At 38.6% G+C, this 14943-nt stretch overlaps 1 protein-coding gene across 13 annotated transcripts in view; it reads left to right on the top strand.

Moving 5' to 3' along the window:
* abi1a (abl-interactor 1a) overlaps nt 1-14492 on the top strand; it is a 49244-nt gene extending 34752 nt beyond the window's left edge. For 2 of the 13 annotated variants that reach the window (XM_015038516.1, XM_015038500.1), the window contains 7 exons: nt 199-351; nt 4282-4373; nt 5804-5950; nt 8343-8591; nt 9836-9922; nt 10825-11007; nt 12095-14492. In XM_015038516.1, coding sequence (XP_014894002.1) covers nt 199-351; nt 4282-4373; nt 5804-5950; nt 8343-8591; nt 9836-9922; nt 10825-11007; nt 12095-12270 — 1087 coding nt within the window. In that variant the 3' untranslated portion in view covers nt 12271-14492. The remainder of the gene's footprint in view (nt 1-198; nt 352-4281; nt 4374-5803; nt 5951-8342; nt 8592-9835; nt 9923-10824; nt 11008-12094) is intronic. The other 11 variants (XM_015038548.1, XM_015038537.1, XM_015038565.1 and 8 more) reach the window with 8 other exon arrangements.
* The last annotated feature ends 451 nt before the right edge of the window (nt 14493-14943 follow it).

Below are 14943 nucleotides of genomic sequence, written 5' to 3'. Positions count from 1 at the left end.
GCCATCAGCAAACTTAATCTGTATAGCACAAGACATAATAAACATTATATTCAATAGTTAATCAAAAGAAATTGTTAAAATGTTAAAAATGTAACAAATATTTATCTAAATATTTGTGGAAATGTATATACACGAGACCATACACGTGACAAGCCTCAATAAATTAAATTTTTACACCAAATTCCTATTTTTTTGCAGACGCAACACGCCGTACAAAACGCTGGAGCCGGTGAAGCCGCCTACGGTCCCTAACGACTACATGACGAGTCCGGCCCGACTGGGCAGCCAGCACGGCCAGCAGAACAGCCCCGGACGCACAGCGTCGCTCAACCAGAGGCCACGTACCCACAGGTAGGCGAGAGAGGGACGGATGGACTCACTGGATGCTCCAGGACCCGGTTCTGGGTTGATAAGATCCAAATGTATCACATTCAGTGGTCCTTATTATTGTCATTGTTCTGACTACAACCTATGAGCCTGTCTACGGGGCTGAATTGGTGCCGTAAAGTTTGCTTAAATAAATAAATAAATAAATAAATAAATAAAATGAAATAAAAAAATGAATGCTGGAAAACAAATATTGTAACAGAAAAATAGCTGGAAAATATTTTAAAACTGAAAAAAACCCCATCAATTTTTAATTTTTTATTTGAAACTGAAATAAATTTTGGAAAGTTTCAAAAGAATGCAGTTTTTTGTTTTCATTAAAACTAAAAAAATTGAAGCTGAAAATACTTCGAACACTGAAAAAACACATCCTTGATTTTTCACATCCTTGAAAAATCAAGGATGTGAAACTGAAAAATTATTTCAAAAATAATTTTGAAGCTGAAATACTTTTAAAAGAGAAAAAATTGAAAAAGAAAAAAAATATTCTGAAACTCAGGAATAAAGTTCCTCAAAAAAATTGTTTAATTTGATGTTGAAAAAAAAAATTTTTTAATAATTTTGAAGCTGAAAATACTTTAAAATGGAAAAAAACCCCGTAGTTTCAAAAAAAGATTTGAAACTGAACAATTTTTAAAACTAAAAAACTGAAATAATTTTAACAAATAATTGTGAAGTTGAAAAAAACATGAACAGGCTAAAAAAACATCAGAAAATTTATTCGGTAGCTAAAAAGGTTTGTACACTGGGCAAATTTGCAGATTTTGACCTTAAATATGTAAAAATCATGCAAAAAACTAATTCATAGAACAAAACTCATGATTCTTAGTATTTTACTTGCCTATTTTAACTATTTAAATTTTAAATGTCATGGATAAAACTCTAAAATATCCCAAAACGTATAAAAGAACAAACCTTAAGTGTGATCTGAACCTTTAAACTGCTGAGGAAAAATGCTGCCAGGGTTTCACTGCTGTGTGAAAAACGTCTCCATGTCAGGAAGTTTTAATCTCTTCATTTGCCTCAGCAGCTTAGTGCTCGTTCACACCTCTTTCTCTTTTTTCCTGCCGCACTAAATCCGGTATTTGTCTGACGAGGCTTGAAGTGGCGCTTACCACGGTGAGAATCTCTGATATTAATATCTGTAAAAGCCTCGGATATGAAGGGCGATTTGGTATGAGGGGAGAAACTAATGCAGAGCCTCGAACGCTGCGGCTGCGCTTTCATTAAATTTGACTTATGAGTGAACGATTCGGTCTCATTAGCTAAAAAGCTGTTTATGCTGACTGTGATGGTAAAAAAATACCCACTACTTCCTTCTCTTTCTTCTGACTTCACATTTTTGGACGAAGAACAAAACAAATGTGCAGAACTTGTGTCTACTCAGCGTTATTGTTGCTAAAGTGTGGCCTGGAGCTGCTGCAGCTTCTGTTTAAAAGCCTGATGCAGTCTAGCCGCTGCTAATATGACCACCGTGCTAGCATGATTCGATTATGCTGGTCTGGGATCAGTTGGGCTTATTCCGCTCATCAGTCTCAGTCAGACTCAGCTGAATTTAAGCTCCTGTTGGACCTTAATGTGTAGTGCAGCAGCCATTATGGTGTCTGATATTATTGCTGTTGGAGAACAGGACTGTTGTTGTTGTTGTGGGAGAAAAATGGCTGCCACTGGTTTGGTTTAGACGGCTCCACTCATCTGTAGGTTCTGCTTTCTAGACCGTAGAAACAAAATGCAAAATGTTTATAATGAGGAGCTGAGTGACCATCATGGATACAGCAACACTGATTCTGACCAACTGTCCATCCATACGCTTATCCATCCATCCATCCATCCATCCATCCAACCAACCGTCCAACCGTCCGTCTGTCATGATGCTCAGGCTAGGTAGCTTAGCCACTGATGACAGTAGCTAAGTGGTTTTCCTTCAACTCTAAGTTCTTTGTCTGCCTTTAACTCAATTATCAGTGAGTACCTGAGGTTGATTAACAGCGCTAAGACCCGCCTCCTGGCTCTGATTGGTTGTTTTTTTGGTCGGTAGCGTCGTATTTCTTCAAACCACAGTAGTGGCTCAGGGTGGATTTGGAGGAGATCGATGTTTTCACAGATTATCTGTCTCATAACAAACTGTCACAACATGGTGACGGTTTTAACAAATATATATAAAATATATGTTTTTATAAAAGTTACATACTCAGCTTTAAATCCAGAAATGTATATCATCCATTCCAGTGGATGTGGGGTGAATTTAAGAAAAAAAGTTATTTATTTTTCTGAAATGCCTTGATGACATGTTATGAATTGGTGCGATATAAATAAACTAAATTGAATTTTAAAATGGCTGTGAATTCTGGAAATTTGAGTTTAGAAAAACATGTAATTTTGAGTTTTTAGTGATTTAATGGAGGTATGAGAATCTGCTGACTTGACGCTTTGCTCCCACTGCCGCTAGCCTCCTTTTAGAGGCGGTGACCCTTTTGTTAGCGCGTTTAGAGCCAAGGGGGGTTGATTGATGCGAGTCAGACAGGAGGGAGGGGAGCGCTGATGGGGAGAGAAGTGGATAACGAGATGTAGCGGCGGTTCAGCTGGACGGAAAGAATCGTAAGAGTCCAGGGAGATGGGTAAGGAATCTCCTCGAAGAGTCGAGCTGCGGTCACCGGGGTGAGAGGCAGCAAGGGTCAACCGAAGTGCAGGGATGAAATGTAAATGTTTGGATGTTAGGTTGAAGTAAAAAAAAAAAAAAAAAAAAACCGGGGATCAAGGCCAGGCTGAAAGAGAGAGCGAGATAGCAGGAGGGGATTTAGCTTGCCAGGCTGCTGATCTAAAAGCCCCGAGGTGAAAGGCAGCGTGTAACAGAGCTGACACACATTCTCCAATCAGATGTCCTATATTTTATCAAGGCCAGCGCTTAGTGTACATCTGACCCTGCTGCAATCCCGTCCTAAAACAATAAAGACGCAAAACTTCTGTTCTAAATCCAAGAAATTCTGTTTGTGAATGTTTTTAGGGCATTTATTATTTAAAATTAATAAAAAAAATAGTAGATGTAGCTTTATTCTCGAAACAATGTGGAAAATGGGTGATTATACATTTTTGGGGGGGATTATCCAGTCATTTTTGACTACTTATTATCCAAAATTCACATTTTGAATGTTTTTGTTTGGTTTCTACTGCTTCTAAAAGCAACCCAAGCGCTTAAAAAAACCATCCAGCCCTTTTCTGCCAGTAAGTTAAATGTTTTTTGGTGTCTTAAAAATGAGCCATTTCAAGAACTTTCAAACGTAATGTCACCAAACCGTTACTTAGCAACGCCAGGGAAGCCCAGCCCGTTACCTAGCAACCCCAGGGAAGCCCAGCCCGTTACCGAGCAACCCAAGCCTCAGTAAATCTAGAGTTCCAAAAAAAGAAAAACAGTAAATGTGTCAAAAATGTTCAATTTTAATTCAAAATGGTTAATAATTACTGTTCCTGTAATGCCTGATGATAAATTGTCCCAGTGATTATTGAGATAAATTATAATATTGTTGTTTTGAGACTATTTTTAAGTAATATATTCATGAAACCATACTAGGTCTCCTTTTTCAAAGACAAATAAACTTTAATTTTGTAAAAAAAAAATTCAATCTGGAACCGGAAGACATTTTAAATATCTAAAATAAAACACAACGACCAAAAACAACAAATGAAAAAGGAATAGAAACCACACACGAGCAAAATCACAAATAAAATGGATTGTGAAGAATTTTCCATTGTGCTTCTCAGCAGAATGGAAATGATCGAGCTCATTTTAACTGATTAATTTCTTTTTGCAACATTATTAACATCTTTGTTATTCTCTGCAGGTACATAACTTTCTGAATAAAAAGTGGAATTAAATGAGATTTTCCTGTTTTTCAGTGGAAGCAGCGGGGGAAGCGGCAGCAGGGAGAACAGCGGCAGCAGCATTCCCATCGCCGTGCTGACGCCCTCCATTCCCAACTCTGGACCAGGTGAGCAACACCTGCCCCTCAGGTCACTGTCCCTCTCTCTCCTCTGCAGAGTAACCTGAAACGAACAAATAAACAAACCCATCAGGATTCAGAGTTTTATCCACTCTGGTGGTTTTTAAATGCATAATGTTGATTTTTAGCCTATAAAAATGTTGTTCAGCACAAAGCTGGGGATTATTAAGACCCATTGTGTTCTGGGTGCAGCTGCTTCCCCGTCCCGCTGGGTAAATAGGCCAAGCTGTGAGAGGCCTGTTTAGCTGAAGGTCCATGTTACTCCCTGTTCAGCTCAGATGTTGGTTCTGGTGCCGCTCACCTGCCTTTTTGACAGTACTGCCTGAGTCCGGCTCAGTGTTACCATGGCGATTAGATCAGAAGTTTAATTTTTGGTGCTGTGGGCAGGGAATGAAATCGGCGTCTCTCTAAAGAAGTTGTTCCTGCAGGAAAGTTTAGTGGAGGGAAAAACTGTGGTAGAAAAAGCTGGACGAACAGAGATGTCCGCAAACTAATCCCACTTGAGAACTAAACGTAACGAACAAAAATATGTTGATTACGTTACTAGTGAACTGGAGAACACTGCAAAAACACAAAACTAATCTTAGTAAACTTGAACTAAAACAAAAGTAACTTTTGAGTAACTTTTCATCAAGATTTTGGAGCTTGTTTTCAGTCAATGACTCCTTCATACTGATTTAAAAAATATTTTAAAGAATACTAGTTTCACTGCTATATTATTTTACTTCTAACAATAAATGTTTTGAGTGTTATAAGTTCAATAATCTGCCAGTAAAACTAGTACTTTCTATAAATATTAAGGAAATATTGATTAACAACAAACTTTTATATCTTTCTGAAAAGTTAATTATAAACTAATTTTGTTTTATTTGAACTGTAAAAAGGCATTAAAAATATGCTTGGTAACATTTTTGTTTTTGCAGTGAAAACAGTTCTGACTTTGCAACGACACACTATGTTTTTCCTTCCACTAAGTTTTCCATTAATAGGTTGATTTGTCGTTTGGGGGGAAAACATGAAAAATAAATGTTTTTCCGTGACTTTATTTTTTCAATGGTTTGATGCAATTTCACACATTCTGAGCATCTTTTATCTATAAGGTATTATCAAAACTAACAGAGAAAGTCACTATTTATTTATTTTTTATCTTAATGAGTTTTATGGAAATCTGTTTATTATGGAGATCATCCTGCAGTCTATATTTACACCATAACCTTGATGAAGGCTGGTTTTCTCCAGATGAGGCAGTATTTTTTAGGCTTCTGCCGCAGCTTCAGGATTCACGCCGCGCTCTACGCCGCGAGCCGGTTGCCGTGGAAACGCTCCGAAGACTTCCCAGTGGTTCTGATGTTATGTAACGGAGGTGTAGAGGTTCCTCTCTCTCTCTCCGTTCCCAGTAACGCTAATCCCTCTTTCAGTCCCGTTCATGCCGGCTCCTCCGGGAGCCCCACCACCTCCTCCGCCTCCCCCTGGCGTTCCTCCACCTGCTCCTCCCATGGGTGGGATGGCCCCGCCTCCTCCTCCACCTCCTCCACCTTCACCTCCTCCTCCTTATGCAGCCTTAGGTGAGACTAAATCGGCTCCAGAGCTTCCTCTATCGCTGGATCTGGGCTGCGTCGTTCTTCTGGGTGTCTTCCGACTGTTTTTACTGCAAGCAGAGCAGATCGTCTTTAATTAAATAAAAACTTTAATTTGGTGCAGAGAAGGTTGGTGATGTCATATTCATACTCCTCTCCTTTAGGAATCACACTCACTGTTCATATGAAGCATCTCTCCTGTGGTGATGGTGATTTTAATCCCTTTATGGTTTCCTAATCAACATTATGCTTTGCAAAAGTTTCATTAATTCAATTTTATTTGACGAATAAGCGAGAAATACACAAAACAATGCAATGTGGTGAAGTTTAATGGTGAAGTACAAGAAAGAAGGTAAAGTGCAGCGAATGTCCCCACAACAAGCCGTAAATAAATAACATTACGAGAATGAAGTTGCAATAATACGAGAACTTGTACTTTTATTAATAGTCGCACTTATATGAGAATAGTCACATGAATAGCTGCACTGACGCGACAATAAATTCAGTTTCTTTTAAAAGAAAACGCTGACTAAATGAGGAAAGGCTGAGTTTAATTTGGTGCAGAGAAGTCTCGCGAGTTTAGCTCACTATTTATTCTTTTCTCTTTCAAGAATCACATCTACTTGTTTTCACATGAAGCGTCTCTCCTGTGGTGACGGCGATTTTAATCCCTTTATGGTTTCCTAATCAACACAGTGCTTTGCAAAACATGAATTCAATGTGTTTTGTTGGGGTTTTATGTCACAAACCAATGCAATGTGTGGTGTGAAGAAAAAGTTCAGCAAACATCTCCACAACAAGGCATGGTAGTGGCAGCATCATGCCAGCATGAAGGGAACCTCTTAGCTTACAGTGACATTGGTCTTTCAGGAGTATTGACTCCAGATCTGAGTGCGGTTGGGTTTGAATGTGGGATTTTGTTGCAGCTCTTTGTCTGATACATAAACCAAACAAAATCTGAGTTCTGCAGCGAGATGATCACTTGCAGGTTTTCTGCTCTGAATGTCGCCGCCCTCTTCCAGCTGTAATTACTGCCACTGCTGACAGCGCCGCTATGTTTGTTTGTGTTCCTCCGAAGATTAACTTCCTCTGGTCCCGCCCGTTTCCAGTTTGAGAGTTTGTTCTCCCGAGAGATGGAATATTGTGTAGAAATATGAAACAGGAAATGTTTGAGATGCTTTTTGCTCTACCAAACACACCCAGGCTGGAATGGAAAGTTATTTCTATGTCTGGTTTGATCTTTTGTGCTGCTCCTCTGCTTATTCCTCACTTCGTCTTTGCTTCTGAGCCACATTTAATGGTCAGTTTCTTTGTTTGCCTCTGTAATATTGTTTATTTAAATTGTTCATAGGGCTGGACAATAAATTAATAATACACACGATCAATATAAACATGATGCATCTGATAAAATATTCAATATGTAGAATATTCACTAAACTCAAAACTAGAACCGCACAGCATTCTGGGAGATGTAGGCAGAGGGAATGCTATATAGCTGCTCAACCTGTCCCTGCACAATACGCTAATTTACACATTTGTTAATATAAATGTTTTCAAGGAGGGTATTTTTATTTCTTTTTGCATGTCATTGTAATTGTAAGAATAGTATAAGATTTAAAGAGATTCACAAGAAATAAAGATAAAAGCTTTTTAACCGCATTTTGCAAGATTGCTTCTGAAAATATAAAGTAAATGTATTTGCCCCTGTACAACAGTCTAGAGTAACAAATTAGTGTTTTGGTATAAAGTCTTGTACAGTCCAATAATCTCAAAAGATTATAAAAATAAGTTTTTTCTGTGTCCACCAGAGGGCGCTAGCTGCTAGCTAACGCAATTTCTTCTAACACAACATTCTGAGAATAATCCGTAAGTATTTCCAAAGCACAAATGAGCCAACAGAACAGTAGCTCTCTCAACCTTTGGTTACCTAGCAACTCGCTCACTCTTTGGTTACCTAGCAACCACTTGCTGAGTAACCAGCGTAGCAGCAGTTTAAGGTTCCGGCCTCATATCTACTCAACATTAAATGAAAGGTGCGGAGTGAAAACTGGATAAAACGGGAACAGCCACTTCACAAGTTTTCAGATATTTCTAACAAAAACCTAATCAATAATTATTAATATCGACTGATGAAATGCTTGTATTGTGATATGTTCTTCAGCCATGTTGTCCAGCCCATATTACTCCCCTCACCTCATCTTCTTGTTCTGTCTAGGTGTTGTTTTAATCAAATGTGGGGCTCTAATCGGTTATTAAAAGCTCTCCATAACCTTCTTGGTGTTGATTATCCTTGTCTGTTTTTTTCCTTCCTCTTCCTAATTTCCCTTCCTCCTCCTCCTCCTCCTCGGTTCCTTCCTCCCCGTCTTCTGGATGTGTCTAGTGGTGGCCTCCGGGCCCGGACTGGGCCCCGCTCCAGTGTCCCAGTTTGGAACCATCTCACGGCAGATTTCACGGCACAACCCCTCCAACTCCTCTGTCTCTATGGTTTCGGCCACGGGCACCTACCGCCGGGCGCCTTCGGTCACGTCGCAGTTCTCCCTGCAGCAGCAGCAGCTTCAGCTACAGCAGCAGCAACTGCAGCAGCAGCCTCATATTAACGGAGGCACTCCTGGCTACGGCCAAAACTCAAGTAAGGCCTTTCTGTCTCCATCTTTAACCCTAAACACTGAGCTGACACAGAAGCATGAAAGGTCACCGTCTTTCAAATCACACACAGCCACCAATTAAAGAAAAGTAACCTCTAATATACACAAATTTTTTAAAAAAGAGCACTACTCTTCTCATATTTTCTTGCTTGGTTTTTCATTTCACCGTATTGGAAATCCTTTAAACTTTTCATAATGAATAGGGCTGAAACGATTAATTATGATTAATTGATTAATGAAATCAACTAATTTAGTAATAGTTTAATCATTAACTGGAATATGCAGATTTAAAAGGCAAATCGGAGCAGTAACTAAGCCACAACTTTACAAAAAATATATACATTTTACATTTAAGATGGAAAATAACTATTGTAGCTTCACTTGGTTCAAATTCTGTATTTCAAATATATAAAGCACCTTTTGCAACTTAATTATTAATAAAACAAAAAAAATAAACAGATCAGCCCTACATTGTATTGACATTAGGTTGAACCAAAAGGCCTGGACTGAATTGACACAAGTACTTTAAACGATGCTATGTTGGTGAATTTTAGGGAAAATTGTATCTACAAAAGGAATGATTTGTTTATTTGCATACTTCAAAGTCACTTATAATGTAATAACATCAAATATGGTGTAAAATATGGTATAAATTGATAGATTCGCTGTTCGGATCCTGGATTCTAGTCGTTATTATGAAGTGAAACAGAATTAAAATTATAGTTTGCATTTAGTTTATACTGAATTATTAAACCTAACACTGATCTCCCTAATGTTTTTCCCCCCGGTATTTAAATGCGTTTCTTGCTGAAAAAGGCAGATCCACATGCTGCAGATCTGAATCCTCTCGCCCTTTACATCAACATATGTTGTCCAGCCAGTTATTCGCTTTAGTGTAAACGTGGAGAAACAGCGCCCCCTTGTGGTGAATAGTGACAGTCACCTTTTGCTTTTAAAGGGAACAATCTGACCGAATTCAAACATAATCCGCAGTTTATCCACCGACCCCAGTGATCCCTGAAATCTCATCACAGGCTGAACTTTTCAACTGTTGCTGAATGTGATCCAGAGATGAAAACAAATAAATAAATCAGAAGAGAAAATATGAACTTTTTTAGTGCGCTTTTCTGGTGTGTTTTCTGGGTAGCGAGTTGAACTCGATGACTGATGGGCTCCTGTCTGTTTTCGCCTCTCTTCGCCTTCCTGTCCTCTCTCTGCTGGCTTTCAGTGTCTGTCGCTCCTCCTCCTCCCCCCATGCCCCAGCTGACTCCACAGATACCTCTCACTGGCTTTGTGGCCAGGATGCAAGAGAGCAGTAAGTGAAGAGGCTACTCTCGGTTACTTCCTACTTATTTCAGCATTTTTCCGCATGCAAAGTGCATTTTATGACTCTGATGCGTCATTATTGTATTTACAGCAGATTTGGAAAGTTCTGTCCTCTTAGTTGTTAGATGCATGCATCGCTTTTAGCATTTCTGTAGTTTTGAATAATAAAGATGTATGGCAGGTAAAGATGAACTTTGCCAGTTTAAAACGTACATTTATTTTTTGCTCTTAAATGTTAAAACTTTGTTCGTTTTAACTCACGACAGCCTTAAAAATCAGCTGTCGTTATTGGCGCCATGTTTGTAATTTTTCTCCGCTTTTCCGTCACATCCCATCGTCAACTTCGTAGCAAATCGGTAATTTTTTGTTCAGAGGTGAAAGTTAATGAGCTCGAGTGTTTATATTTCTAAACAGAACCGAATAAAGTGCGTCTTGCACTCTTTAGACTTTCTCTTAACCGTTCTGATAGTCCCCGCCACCATCTTTGATTCTGTACCAGCGGCGCCCTCTGCTGGATGGCGGCCAAACTACAACACTCAAAGAAGGTCTAAAATATTGGAAGTAATTTTAATTTAGTAGACCATTAATCTTAAGTCGATTAAAAGTCACAAGATAATGGTAAAATAAACTGTTGAACACGATTTAGCTGAAACATAACCTGGGTTATTTTGAAGAAGTAAAGAAACAACATATGTGCATGTCTGAGAACATTTCCAGAATATTAAATGACTTATATTAATGTCTTGGAGCCTGCTCACCGGATATGAACACCTCTCCCTCTGCATGTTGGTGCATTCCTCAATGATTCTGCATGATCCCTCTGCTGCCCTCCTCATCTTGTTTTATAACTATAAATCAAGTTTTCATTGGTAACTTCTGACTGTCCAACAGTAGCAGACACCCCAACTCCACCGCCGCCTCCGCCGCCGGATGACCTGCCCATGTTTGACGATTCCCCGCCGCCACCGCCTCCTCCAGTGGATTACGAGGACGAAGAAGCCACCGTCCTGAAGTTTGACGACCCGTACGCCGATGGAGACCCGCAGTGGGCCCCCAAGAACTACATAGAGAAAGGTTGGCTTCATGATTCCTCTGCTAACATCTGATCTGCAGCTTAGTGTCGTAGATTTGTATGAATACGGGTTGGGATTCTGAAAAAGTTTGGAATTTTATTTAAGGGTTTTCCAGGTCTAGAAATGGACGGAAAAGTACTTTCATCCATCCATCTTACCTATTCATTCATCCATCTGTTTTTCCATGCATTTATCAACCCTTTGATTCTTTCCTTCATTCATCCACCCCTTTGTTTCATCCATCCACCAAACCACTACTTCATCCATTCATGCATCACTTATCATCCATGTGTCCATCCAAGCATTCATTTATCCAGTCATCCAACCGTTTTGTCCTTGCAGCCGTCCATTTTTTACTTGTTTTATTAAAAGAAAGTCCGTCAGTCCAGCATCCATCCAGTCATTCATTCATCTGCTCCTCTGTGCATCCATCAGTAATTTTCGCAAATAGCATATTCAAACCCTGACAGCTACGGAAATATTAGCCTTTTTCTTTCTCGCTCTCTATTGGCTATGCTACATACGGGCCCGTTGCCATAGCAACTGATACCACCACTAACGTAACAGGATTAAAAAAAAACACTAAAAAATTTCCCACACAAACAGAATACAGTCCTTCACAGTTTTATTATTTTACGACAATTACTAAGTGATTGCTGTGGTATATTAGCTACCGCTGCTACTAGCTAAGCTACACACTGGTGGTTGATTAGCTAATTTAAACATTTGCTCCACTGATGATCTGTCAGTCTGTTTGTTGTGGGTCAACTCTTTTTTAATTTATTCTTTTTTTTTTCTTTTTTTTATCGAACTGAAACACTGAATTCTGCTGCATATCTACATCTTAAGATTGTCATAGTCAAGCTAGCATAACCGACCAACTTCCTTCTTTTTTCTTTTTATTAAAACTCTTTCCTGACTTTATCTAGTTGTCATAATGTTGACAACTAGCAGCAAAGCGCAATGTTCCCTTTTCTTTTATATATTATGCGCACATTTACGATTTAGCATGTAATGTTGACAACTGGATAGCTGGAATCTACAGTAGTCAGGCGACATATTGATAGCCTCTCGTCCTGCTCCTGCAGTGGTGGCCATCTACGACTACACCCAGGACAAGGAGGACGAGCTGACGTTCATGGAGGGCGCCATCATCTACGTGGTGAAGAAGAACGACGACGGCTGGTTCGAGGGCGTCTGCAACGGCGTCACCGGCCTGTTCCCCGGCAACTACGTGGAGAGCATCATGCACTATGCCGAGTGAAGCCACCTGGCAGTAACAAGTCCTATTTATTCAGTCATATCCTAACCCGGTGACAGACTGATAGCTGCAGCAGCAGATGCATAGAAATAACCGTATGATCCCGATTTTGTTTTTTTAAAGAATGGCAGAATGTTTTCTCTCTTACTGAATGCAAATAATATAAGTGATATCTTATTTAGATGGTGTGGTAGGGATGGGTGGGTGGCATTTATACATTTCTCCTGAACAAAGATGATCTAATTAAAGAGTTTTAAGATGAGCAAAGGAAAGGAAAGCACCTTCAGGCCAAGTATCGGTTCAGAACATGGGCTTGTTTTTTCACAGAAATCTGTAAAAACAGCGAACGACGATCGCTGTTCCTTTGAGCCCAGACAGGAAAACAAACACAAGACGGCTTGATTTCAAAACACTGTAAATGATATTTTAAAGAATCAAAGCATGAAAATCTGATGTAATCTTTTACGTTTTTTGCCACTTTGCTTCAATTATGTTGTAAATGTTTCCTTTTTTTTAATTTGACTGTCGAAATCACTGAAGTTTTTACTCTGAAGCCAATTTACAAACTTTTCCATGGGATTTTTCTTTTTTTTTTTTGTACTTAATCTTAAAATAAAGAAATTGAGTTTTTCTTTTTCATGAATTTGAATCTTTTTATGAAGCATCAAGACGTTAGGCTCATTTGAGATGAGACGGAGGCACCAAGTTTTCACTCAAACTACCAACTAACGGGCTAAAGTCCATTTTTATGTTCAATTATTGTCATTTCAGTAGCAAAAACCTCATTTGCAGTCGTTTAACAATAAAAATTCAAACCTGAGCAGCTTTTTTTTTTTACATATCCTTTTTAGATGATGTGCAGCACAGAGTCAGAGATTTGTCATCTTTTAAAATCATTGAAGCATCTCTGCTTTATGGTGTTTGCTGGAAACTTAAAGGCAAAAACAAACAGCAAAATAATGTATCCCTACTTTTGATTTGAGGTGTCCAAAGTGTGGCCAGGGGGCCATTTGCAGCCCTTTGAATTACTCTGTGCGGTCCTTGTCCACAATTAAAGACATGAGCCGTGCAGACTATTGATGGTGATGCACTTAAAGTGAGATTTTCACAAATCAAAAATAAATTATTCAGACAAATTAATCTTAAAATGAAAAACTTATGCAACTATTCATCTTTTAATAACCTCTTTTGTTTTCATTTTAACACCATAAACATCCAGTAAGTTTTACTTCAAAGTATAATTATCCCCCAAATAAGATGTTTTTTTAAAAGAATGTGACTCCTATCACATTCTTGTAGCCTAGAATACAATCAAATAATGTTCAGAAACTTTCTGTATAAAAATCTGTATTTTTCATCGATATTGTGAAATTAGTTTTTGTTTTTACAATAGAAACGATTAATCATGACGACTTGATTTAAATTAATTAATTTAGTAACTGATTAATCGTGAACTGGAATACACAAATTCAAGACCATTTGCTGAGAGAACACAGCAGTAATTAAGCCAAAACTGTACAAAAAATAGAAGTATTTTGCATTTAGGAATAAAAATGTTTGCAAATATATTCTCAGAAATCAAGTGGCATAGTTTTAGCTTCGCTGGGTTCAAATTCTGACAAAATCCAGTGCTATCCAGTTAATTGGTTAAAGTATTTGTCATGATTAGCCCAACATCTTATTAATGTTAAGTCAAGCAGAAAGGACTGAGTTAACAAAAGTAGATTTTAAATTGCAGACGAATAATTAGCTACAAATGATCAAGCATTCATTAAAGTAATGCTAATATTTAGGCAAAGTTTAGTTATTAATTTGCATCTCAATAAATTTCTTAATTTATATATTTTTAAAAAGAATTAAGTGGCTAAATGAAAAGCCTGCAGAATGTGCTAATTTTTTATCCGATTGTCAGAATATTCGAGTACTAAAACGATCATTAGTTGAAGCCCTAATTCTTCTAAAATAAGATTTGAGTGGATACAAAATGCTTCTTATATTTCTCTCTACATTTGCTTCAAAGCTGCATGTTTTCTCACCGGGTACTCCGACTTCTTCCCCGTTTTGGAATACAATGTAGCAGTCACCCTTTCCTCCATCTCGAAATCAGCCTACCGTCGCTGCTGGATTCAGGCTAATCTGCGGCGGCCCCATCCGACACTGCCGTGAGACAATTCAGACTCAAAAATCCAGGCCGAACAAGTAATACCTCCTCGAAGCAACAATGACCGCAGGTCTTCTCTCAATAAAACCCGACATCAGGAGTCACTCAGGAATCATCTTGTCGGCTTTCGGATCGTCGCAGCCTTCTTTTTATTTTCCAAATTCATGAGTCCAAGTACTGAAATCCACCCGTTTCTGCTCATTTGTAGATATATGTTGATTGAGAAATTAATGTACAGTCTTTTATAATAAACGATTATACATATAAGTTTGTTTCTGTGTGATTATTTGGGAGAAAGCAGAAGCTTTAAATAAGTGTTTAAAAAGCCTGCCATTGAAATTCTACTTGATTAAAGTCACTCCACTACGCCGTGTGTATTTTTCCCGGTCGATTTTTGACCGGGCCAATCAGCAAACAGTATGAAAAGTTCTGAACGATGACGTCGATTTTCTGCGCTGTTTTAGAATGGGCTCTTTGCACCTAAGGCGTTGACGTCACATCTCCAGGATCTAATG

This window comes from Poecilia latipinna, unplaced genomic scaffold (genome assembly GCF_001443285.1).
Source record: "Poecilia latipinna isolate Pla-1442-1.1 unplaced genomic scaffold, P_latipinna-1.0 Scaffold26, whole genome shotgun sequence".
Taxonomy (NCBI): Eukaryota; Metazoa; Chordata; class Actinopteri; order Cyprinodontiformes; family Poeciliidae; genus Poecilia; species Poecilia latipinna.
This window is presented reverse-complemented; position numbering and strand designations above follow the sequence as displayed.